We start from the raw sequence: 10,210 nt of genomic DNA, 5'->3' as shown, positions 1-10,210 counted from the left end.
TTGAAGCCCTTCCCAGGCCCTCTGGCACTAGATAGAATTCATCATGTATTAAATATAAGGGGAGACTGTGAAACAACAAGACAGTTTTTTGGATAAAGAGCCAAAATTTATACATAAAATGAGCCTTATTTTCTTCAAAGGAGGCAGATACCTGGGAGGCTGTTTGCAAATTTGAGGCATTTTGTGAACTTTCCCCTTGGGTTCCTCCTTGGAACCTCTGGTTCATCCTTGTGCATATACTCAAAAAGTTAATATGCCCTTCTCTTTTGAGAGCAGATTTCATTTTTGGAAATAGCCAAAAGATATTGGAGGCTGAGCCTGCTAAATAAAAAGGGTTAGTCATGCAGGATAATAATAAAGCATAATAATAAGATTATACTTAGAATTTATTGATTTACCTTTTTTGATGCCTTGTATAATCTGGCCCTAAAACTGATGGCACAGAGGGGGACTTCTGAACTAGCTTGAGCAAAGGAAGAGAAAGCAGAGTAAGCTTCAGCTTCCCAAGGCAAATGCTTTGACAGGAACAAAAATGCCCATTTAGATGCAAGGCGTGTGATCGACTCATTTAAAAAGAATGTGATCTTATGGCATTGTGGACACACCTCATATTTCCATTATTTGTGAGTTTTTACTTGAATAATTGCTGGTTTAAGAATAATGGCATGTCTTTTGCATGCCCAAATTATTTGGATATTTTCATTCTCCCTTCTCCCCTTCCTTTCTTCCTCTCACCCTCCCTCCCTTCTTATATTCCTTCCTTCCATTTTAGGCATATGTTGAAACAATTAGACTAAAAGATGATGAAATACTCAAGGTACAAACCAAAGAAGATGGAGATGTCTTTATGTGGCTGAAGCATGAAGCTACTCGAGGCAATGCGGCAGCTCAGGTAACGTTGTGGTCCACTGTCTTGGAAACTGTCTCAGCCCTGATGGACCAGGATACGCTGTGATAACAAGATATCCCAATCCTAGTGACTTAACATAGCGCCAGTGTATTGCTGTTCACACTACTGGGGATGCTGGCAGGGGCTGTGCTCTCATAGTTCTTTAGGAGCCCAAGCTAACAGAGGTGTCACCAAAATGTGCTTCCAAAGCTCTTGCCTCAGGGCCACCTGTGACATGTCACAGCTGGCTCCTAACACTTCTGCTCAGATGGGGCACTTCTCACATTTCACCGGCCAGAGCAAGTCAGTTGGTCATTCTTTTTAAATAATTTGATTTACGTATTTATTTCTGGTTCTGCCGGGTCTTTGTTGCTGCATGGGCTTTTCTCTAGTTGCCGAGAGTGAGGGCTACTCTCCAGTTGCGGTGTGCGGGCTTCTTGTTGCCATGGCTTCTCTTGTTGCAGAGCTTGGGCTCTAGGGCACTCGGGCTTCAGTAGTTGTGGTGCAGGGGCTTTGTCACTTCATGGCATGTGGGATCTTACTGGATCAGGGGTCGAACCTGTGTCTCCTGCATTGGCAGGCAGATTCTTTACCACTGAGCCACCAGGGAAGCTCAGTTGGTTACTCTTGACATTGAGTGTCGTCAGACCTGCACCCATTGGAGAGAGAGTCACAGGATTTATGATCAGTCCCAAGACTCCATCAGACATTCTAGTGCATCAGATATATAGATATAATGATATAAACCATTTATATAGGGCGGTTCTTCAGGGTCTTTGTTTACCTTTGGCCAATTATCTGGTTTCTTTTTTCGTACTTGAACTACCCTAGGACCCTCCCCTCTGTGTGTGACTGTTTCCAAGATGGATTGAGGCCTATGGGGTGGCCTTGGCATCACATGTTATGGGGTGGTACCTCCTCCTTTTGATCCCCAAGGAGCTTTCTGCACATGTGCAGTGTCTATCTTACCCCAAGAATGGAAAATATATGACCTAGTGATCCTTTACTCAAACAGGGGTTAGCCCCTCTCTCCCTGCCTTGTCTGTTCTCTTAAGGCGTCCTCAGGAGACAACGCCTGCCTATTTACCTTGTTTCTGTTGTTAGTTCTGTTTCAGTAGCAGACAGGAGGCTGATTGCAAATATCTAACCAGGAGAACACCTACCTCCTGTCTCAGGAAATGCAAACAGGAGGCCAGCTGTAAATGCCTAGCCTGGAGCCCATCTATCTCCTGCCTCATAGGGAGATGCCCTGACTGCCACAGATGTGCACAGGCATGCATGCCTTACACTGGGCCCAGAAGACAGTCAGTGACTCCCAAAGGGGAGGGCATTTCAAGAGAGGAGACAGTATGGTTGTTGATCCATCAGCTCTGACCTGGGTATAGTACATTCATTCACATACACACACCCACATCCCCCTGATACACATCGTTGTGTTAATAACTTGTATTTAACCCAGTACACCTTTAGGACTCTGGTCCCCAGTAGAAAGATAGCATGTGTCTACCTAAGTCTTGGTTCTTGATATAAAAACATTTTAAACTAGGTTTGCCTTACCCTCTTTAAAAATCTCGTATGCTTCCCAGGTGGCTCAGTGGGTAAAGAATCCTCCTGTGATGCAGGAGACATAGGTTCACTCCCTGGGTCAGGAAGATCCCCTGGAGGAGGGATGGCAACCCACTCCAGAATTTTTGCCTGGAGAATCCCATGGACAGAGGAGCTTGGTGGACTACAGTCCATAGGGTCGTGAAGAGTTGGACACAATTGAGCCACTAAGCGTATGTGCATGCACACACACACACACACACACACGCATATATGTTAAGCATTTCACAGGAAAGTCATTGTTTTAAATTGCTACTGTCTTAAAGCAACGGTTGGCCCAGATGCTGTTCTGGGGCCAGCAAGGTGTGACCAAGAACCCGGAAGCGGCTATCGAGTGGTATGCCAAGGGTGCCCTGGAGACTGAGGACCCCGCATTAATATACGACTACGCCATTGTATTATTCAAGGTAAGAATCACTCAATTTGTGCTGAGGTTGCAAAATTCCTATCAGATTTCCTGAGCAGTTTGATGTAGGCATGCAGGCAAACAGGGAGCCTGTAACCCAAGAACCTCGGAATCTGCTTCTGTCAGGCTGGATGGAAAGGCGTATTTGCTGAAAAGGCAGAGTCAGAAGCAGTTCCCTGGTCTTGTTTTTAATCATTAGCCTTAGGTTTGGCACCTGGATTCTCTTTGCTTTTGCAAGCATTGTGGCATTCTGGAGGAGACATCCCATATTTTACGGATTGGTACATGGCTGGCAGCCCCCAAAGGTGCTGCAAGTTCTCTTATCAGGCAGAGCTTTCGTTGAGTTACAGCTGAGATGAAATGAGTGTTTGGCTGGATCCCAACAGTCTCTCTGATCAAAACAAAGATCTTGGTTTTAAGCCAACAGGAGAGCAGGGGAATGGGTGAGAAGACCATTAGCCCAGGAGACAGAAGATGGAGTTCAAATCCCTCCTCTGCAACCAGCAGCTACATCCTTGGACTTATCTGACCTCATGAGACACTGGTAATGACCACAGGTTGATTGAAAGAACCTAAAGAAGGGACTCCAAGAACGGCAAAATGCTTTATGGAGTAACAATAGTTTACTTCGATTGATGCAGTGCTTATTACCTGATGTATATCAGTCTTCAAGACAACCTTGCAAATGCAGCTACCATGGTATATGATGATCTCTGTTTATGTGTGTGCTAAGAGAAGCTAAGAAAGGATTTGTAACTTACCTAAGGGTTTCCCAGATGGTGCTAGTGGTAAAGAACTGGCCTGCCAATGCAGGAGACTTAAGAGACATGGGTTCAATACCTGGATTGGGAAGATCTCCTGGAGAAGGGCATGGGAACCCACTCCAGTATTCTTGCCTGAGGAGCCCCGTAGACAGAGGAGCCTGGCAGGCTACAGTCCATGGGGTTGCAAAGAGTTGGATACTACTGAAGCAACAGAGCATGCACGTACACGTACAAGATTGTACAGTTGGTACGTTTCAGACCTGGGATTGGGATCCATGCAGTCTGGCTTCAAAGTCTGTGCTCTTCACCCCTGAACACAGAGACATCAATTCATCCACCTTGGAAAGATAGAAAGCTGTTGGCTCTACTAAGGAAAACCTTGGTGGCTATGTCCAGGCCCAAAGGAGGCAGCTGCCCACAGACAGCAAGTGTCTTCAAACAAGGACTTGGATGCACATGGCCGGGCTCATCTCCAGAACCACAGTTGTGGTCGCTCACTGATTAACAACCATGACTCCTGCTACATCTCTAGCCCTCCAAGTCTTAAAACCTATTGGTTGTTACAGTTTCCAAGTTTAGAGCCCAGACTTTTTCTTTGTAGTTGTTAAATCAACATAGAAGTGGTTTGACTCTTAGCCATATGCCAATGTATTTGTGTACTTATGTAATACACACCCATTCAGGGCTGACAGAACGCCAGGCTCTGCACTAGATGGAGGGACGTATGGATGCACGAGCCACGTTTCTGACCTCTGGGGCCTCAGACACTCACGCAGAAGACAGAGGACTGAGACAGGTGCAGAGGAGAGGCACTGGTCCGCCGGAGTTGGGGCTGGTCATTGCCCGGAGTGCAAAGGCATGACTCAGGCATTATTTCTGCCTACCAGGAGCTTGAAATCTAGAAGGAGAGCCAAAGATATAAATATATGACATGGGAGGTGACAAAATGTTTCTTCAGGGTCTGATTTCTGAAAACTGAAAGTTTTTTTGATTTTCCTACATTCTAAGTTATCTCTGAGTGGGAGGAAGAAAACCCATTATCAACATCTCGAGAAAGATTTTTACCTCTGGCCAAAGGTGTCTTTAAGTGTTTTCAGTGTTAAAAAAACCCCATACAAAAAATGAACTTTCCAAACAGGAAGAAGGGCAGTGTGCACTCGGCTTATTGTTTTGTGTGGATATTTGGCGTATTGTATTCAAAAATGGTGCCACAATGATGGCTGTAGTTTTTCCAAGATGGTCGAGTCAATCCCATTTTACATACACCTGAGGATGGAGCTTGGACTTTTACTGCAGCTACTGTCCTCCGTGGATTCATCTAGTGGATAGTCACTGAGCATTTGCTATGCATCAGGACTTTGTATTTTTCTTTTAACAGCTTCCAGTGCTACTCAGACTTGTGCAGAGTATATAGTCTTTGTGCAAGAAATCATCCCACTTCTGATTATGTAATTACACTGGGAAATCCCTGATCTAGAAATGAGAGTATCTTGAGTTCTGTTTGCAGATCTAATGAAGAGGCTTTGGGTTAGTCAGCCCCTGTGGGCCCCAGTTTTATTCCTTCCAAACAAAGAAGCTGGAGAAGATAAACTTTGAGTGTATCCAGGTTCTAACATTCTGTCATCCTGATTGTTCTGATCCTTTCCGCAAAGTACAAAAAGGTTGTCTCATTGCCCCGTCTAGTTACTCCAAATAGCCTTCATGTCCTTTTCTCTTTCCTCTTCCTCTAATTAAACGAAGTAATGGTCCACTTCTGAAAAATAGTTTCATCTTGCATCCTGCTTCAGCTCATCGGTTTTTATTAAATAGGTAAGTTAAAGTCGAGTAGAAACTCAATGTATGTAATTTAACCTTTATTTGGATCCACTGTTTTACTTTGGGTCCCGGAACTCTAAGGACAGATTCTGCAGCATGTTGTTTTTGTATTCTGTAAGGAGAGTGTGAATCATTTTACTTTCTCAGCATGGAAATGACAATATACAGGAGAAAATACAGCATGGCAGTTGTAAACCTGAACTCTGGAGCCTGGGCTCAAATCCTGCCTTTGTTCCTCATTCCCTGTGTGTCTCTGGGTTGGTTTCTCAGATGGGAATGATAGCAGCACCATGGCTAGGGTCGGGAGGATTAGATATGGCTGGAGAGCTCCTGGCCCAGGGTAATTAACGTAGGAATGTTTGCTAGTGCTGTCTTCATTACTAGAGCTGAGCATTTAAATAGAGTTAATAGTTGTAGTCATTGCAAAGCCCTCTGACATTATATCACATGTGACCCTGTCAAGTGCTGAGTCTGAGACCAGGAGGACTCCATGGGTGCAGGGGTCAAAGACAGGCTCTAAGTGAGCTTGGAAGCATGAGGGTTTTCATCCAGCTCTTCTCACCTGCCATCTTCATGGTCAGAGCCATGTCGAGAGAGCCCTCAGCGACTCCTCCTGTCCCACCCTTGGACCCACCATTTTCCCACGTGGTCCCGCAGACACACCAGAGTGGTCCCATGAAATTCTGCTCTTATAACAAGAACCCCAAAGCCATTTCTCTCGTGATCCACAAACTACGTCTGCTGGAAAAACTTGATTTTGCTGGAGGAAGCTTGTCAGTTGTCAGTGTCTGAAGGAACTGATTCTAAGGGATCCTATCTCTTTCACCACTGACCTTCCAGCTGTTTCTGAAGCCACAGAGGTCCACCATGGGGACTCCCACGTGGAACTGGGATAACTGAGTTGTCCCAGTCTGATAAGTCTTGACTGTCCGACACAGATCAAGTGCTTTATCTGACTCACATGTTAGGTAATCCCCAGAAAAACACAACCAGAATGACCAGACTCATTTAACCTTATTCATGGCTTCTCCCAACTGCACCAGTGGATTGACTAGAGTGTGATTCACTTGATGATCAAATGGGGAATTTTGTATGATGCTAAACAGGAAGGGGGAGGTTTGTTATCACTGTTCTACAAATATACCCAAAATGATGATGATGATGTAATAGCTCTGCATATGGAAATCTTCAAGATTAGGTTTTTCTTTGGGAGGGCCTGGGCTTCTGTTGGATCTCCTGTTGAACACTGGCGGATCAGTGTGATGGTTTTGCGTGCATTCTGTGTTTATTTTTTTTTTTGGTGATCATTGCTGTTTATTGTTGTTTAGGGTCAAGGAGTGAAAAAGAACAGACGGCTTGCCTTAGAGCTGATGAAGAAGGCAGCTTCCAAGGTAACACTTGTGCATATTGTCAGAGGGAAGCCTTTGCCTACACACACCCCACCCATGCATTCACAAGTCTAGGAGAGTGAATGGCCAGCCTTCCGAGGAAGGTAGAAATGCAGTGGGGAGGGAGGGGTAGCTAGCATTTGCAGCGATTAGTCATTTTTGAGCTACAACACATACACAGAAACCTGCACAATGGGGATGGCAAACTTCAAAAGGCGAACTCACTTTCCAGTCAATAGAATTCAGACCGATTTTGTTTGAAGGCTAAAATTATAGTCAAGGGCTGCCCTAATAACAAGCAGCAGCAGGGGCTCCTTGAAACTGAATGGATATAAATGCCAATGAATTAGGAAAACCAAAAGCCTGATTCCTCTGAATCTTGAATCCTCTGGATTAACCCTGTCATGTCCAGTGCTCATTTCCTTCTCTGTGCTTTAATAAAAGGACTGTTTATCAAGTTTATTGCTGGGTTTAGAAATCATTTTCTTTCTGTCACTATTTACTCTTCAAAGTAAACTTCAAGCCAGCTAGTTTCAGTATTGCAGTACAAAATGGAGGTTGTAATATTGCTTGTGAGGGGATACACACACACACACACACACACACACACACAAGCAGGGATGCACAACATATCCCTATGTGCAAACACACCTCTCCCAATGCATGCACACTCACATGCACACTCACATGTGCATGCATACATATTTGTAAATAAATGGATTGGTAGAAGCCACTGAAACTCTAGACAGAGTCCTTTATAGCCCTTCAGGCTCTTGAATGTACCTTCATCCCAAGGCTGCTAATATTTGCCCTAACTACAAAGATTCCTAAGGTAACCATGCCGATTTTCCTTCCTCGCTCGCTTTTCTTAGGAAGCTTAGAGTGTCTACTTTTCCTGTAGACTAGGAAGTTGGAGCTAGGAAGTTGGAGCATGTAGTCAGAGAGTCAAGAGGCTTTTTCTCCACCTGTGTGGTCTCAAGGGGGCATATCACCCAGGAGACAGAGTGGGCTGAAACACACACCAGCTCCCAACCCTGACACAGACTATAGCGCAGAAATAGGAAAGCTGCTTAATGTTGGTCATTGAGGGCATAGTTCTAGAGCACCCTAAAATGGGGCTTCCTGGCAGGTGTGAAATTTGCATCTCTTTAGCATGCTAGTGGTGAATTGTCGTCTAAGGTGCTTTATTCGGAGTGTGCTTTTAGCAGAGCTGAGATGAATATTAGAGGAAATGCAGTTTTATAGCCTGGAGTACTCGCATTCTTAAGAGTGTTACATGATTCTCACTTATTCACTTGGCAGGGAGTTATTAAGCCCTTACTCTTTGTCAGGCACCATGGTGAAGCACAGAGTTTGATGTCTGGAATTAGCTAAAAGTCACTTGAAGGTAAATCTGCAGATATAGCTGGAAATGTCCGGAATAAGGTGTGCGTATGAAGAAATATAACAAGATTTCTTGTGGGGCTCCTGACCTGGGTCCCAATACAATCTCTAAAGAAAGTTCTGCTAATGTTTTGAGTGATGACAGGTACCTTTGAATAAACCTATGCATATGGAGGTGAGCAGTACAGAAACCATTTTGATGTAAATTCCATAGGCTTATTCCAAAGCTGGTTCTTGCCACTTCATAATATGGCGTGGTCTGTCACTTCACAGAAAGACATTCATCCTGCAACTTCTCAGGAGGCTGCCTTGCATCTGGTACCACCTGAGGCTCAGGAAGAATGTTTCTATGACTGCTCCACAGCACTGATACCGTGCCAAGTGTCAGCTATCTTGAGGGCCTGTGAATCTGATGTAGGATTGGATTCTGTTTTGTGTGTCATCAGCATTCAAGGGATGGCTCTCGTTCATTTCTCAAGTATTTATTGAGCACTTACTGTATGCAAGTACTAACACAGGTGCTTGGAATACAAAAGAAAGATCCTTGGCCTCACAGAGCATCTATTCCACAGGGCTTTGCCAGTTTCTTTCTCTTGGTCTTCCTGGCACCTGGAGTCCAACGTAAAAACTAAAAAGGTTTCGGGAGCCCTCGCAGACGAAAAGGCTGCAGGCTGGGATCTTGGCATCCATAGTTGAGGGACACCTGTTCTTCACGTCTCAGAGGGGAAGGGAAAGAGATTTTGTTCCACATTTGGACTTTTAACCTGTCTCACAGATGCAAGGGCACTCACCGTTTGCCTCTCTAATCCTTTTTTCACCTGCTTGTCCATGGTCTTGTTGATCTGGCAGGAAAGCAAGAATGAGAGACCCGAATGTCCGGGTTTGCACACTTACACCCCTGCAGGGTTCCTAAGCCTTTGACAGCCAGGCTGGAAGCTACTGTATAGAAGCAGGTGGGAGCAGCTGGAGAGGGCAGAAGCAGGCCCCTGAGAGCACGAATCAGCAGGAACAAGGAGACTTGAGACTAGACTCACAAGAACCAGCCCTTCTGTGGAACAATCCCAGGTTTAGACACAGTCCTGAAGCCACACTCCCTTCTCCGTCCCCTCCTCTCTGCCTCAGGCCCAGCACCTGGGTCTGCTAAGCAGACCCGTAGCCCCTGAGCTTTACAAGTGGACCATTGAAGCTTCTTCCCTCAGATGATTTGTTGGTGTCCAGTGCAGAGTAATCAACAGACGACTGGCAGGTCACCTAGAAATCAGCCCAGCCAGGCCAGGTTCCGGCCTCCTGTCGCAGTTGAGTGCTTGTGAATTTCAAGGGCGTTGCTGATACTCAGGGCAGCACAAGGCCTTCTGTAGACAAGGGCATTGCGAAACAGTCCACAGGGGCTGAGTGATGATTCAAAGCCAGTGTCATTGCCGAGGTGGAAGGCAGAAGTCCCAACAGCAGGCTGGTAAGTCCTCCTGGGAAGACTTTGAGGTGGCCTCATGTTTTCTAGCATTTAGCATTTCTTTAATGCCATCTGGCCCCAAAAAGAGACAGGAAAGTTTTTTCTCAGACTCCGGCAGAATGCTTTCACAGCAACTGATTCTCTTTAGAGAATTTTTCATTAAGAAAAAAACAGTCATTTCTTTCTTCTTGTTCTAAAATCCAGGGGTTGCATCAGGCAGTCAACGGCCTGGGATGGTATTACCACAAATTCAAGAAAAATTATGCCAAAGCGGCTAAGTACTGGTTAAAAGCAGAAGAAATGGGGAACCCAGATGCCTCATACAACCTTGGAGTCCTGTACTTGGATGGCATTTTCCCAGGAGTTCCTGGAAGGAATCAGGTAAGCCTTGTGACTGGCTGTGCAGCTGGTCAGACACTTGGTCAGGAAGCAGGTGTACTGTGTGCCCAGCCCAGTGCAGACACCACCCGAGACACAGATCATGAGCTCAAGGAACTCAAGGGCCCAGTT

General features: G+C 45.4%; 1 protein-coding gene across 2 annotated transcripts in view; it reads left to right on the top strand.

The window, feature by feature from the left end:
- SEL1L3 (sel-1 suppressor of lin-12-like 3 (C. elegans)) overlaps positions 1 to 10,210 on the top strand; it is a 91,288-nt gene that overhangs the window by 52,079 nt on the left and 28,999 nt on the right. For both annotated transcript variants that reach the window (XM_010839926.1, XM_010839925.1), the window contains exons 11-14: positions 773 to 892; positions 2,761 to 2,901; positions 6,808 to 6,870; positions 9,905 to 10,081. In XM_010839926.1, the coding sequence (XP_010838228.1) occupies positions 773 to 892; positions 2,761 to 2,901; positions 6,808 to 6,870; positions 9,905 to 10,081 (501 nt within the window). The remainder of the gene's footprint in view (positions 1 to 772; positions 893 to 2,760; positions 2,902 to 6,807; positions 6,871 to 9,904; positions 10,082 to 10,210) is intronic.

This window comes from Bison bison, unplaced genomic scaffold, assembly GCF_000754665.1.
Source record: "Bison bison bison isolate TAMUID 2011002044 unplaced genomic scaffold, Bison_UMD1.0 scf7180017864136, whole genome shotgun sequence".
Lineage (NCBI taxonomy): Eukaryota > Metazoa > Chordata > Mammalia > Artiodactyla > Bovidae > Bison > Bison bison.
The sequence above is the reverse complement of the archived record's forward strand: the minus strand, read 5'-3'. Positions and strand labels throughout refer to the sequence as shown.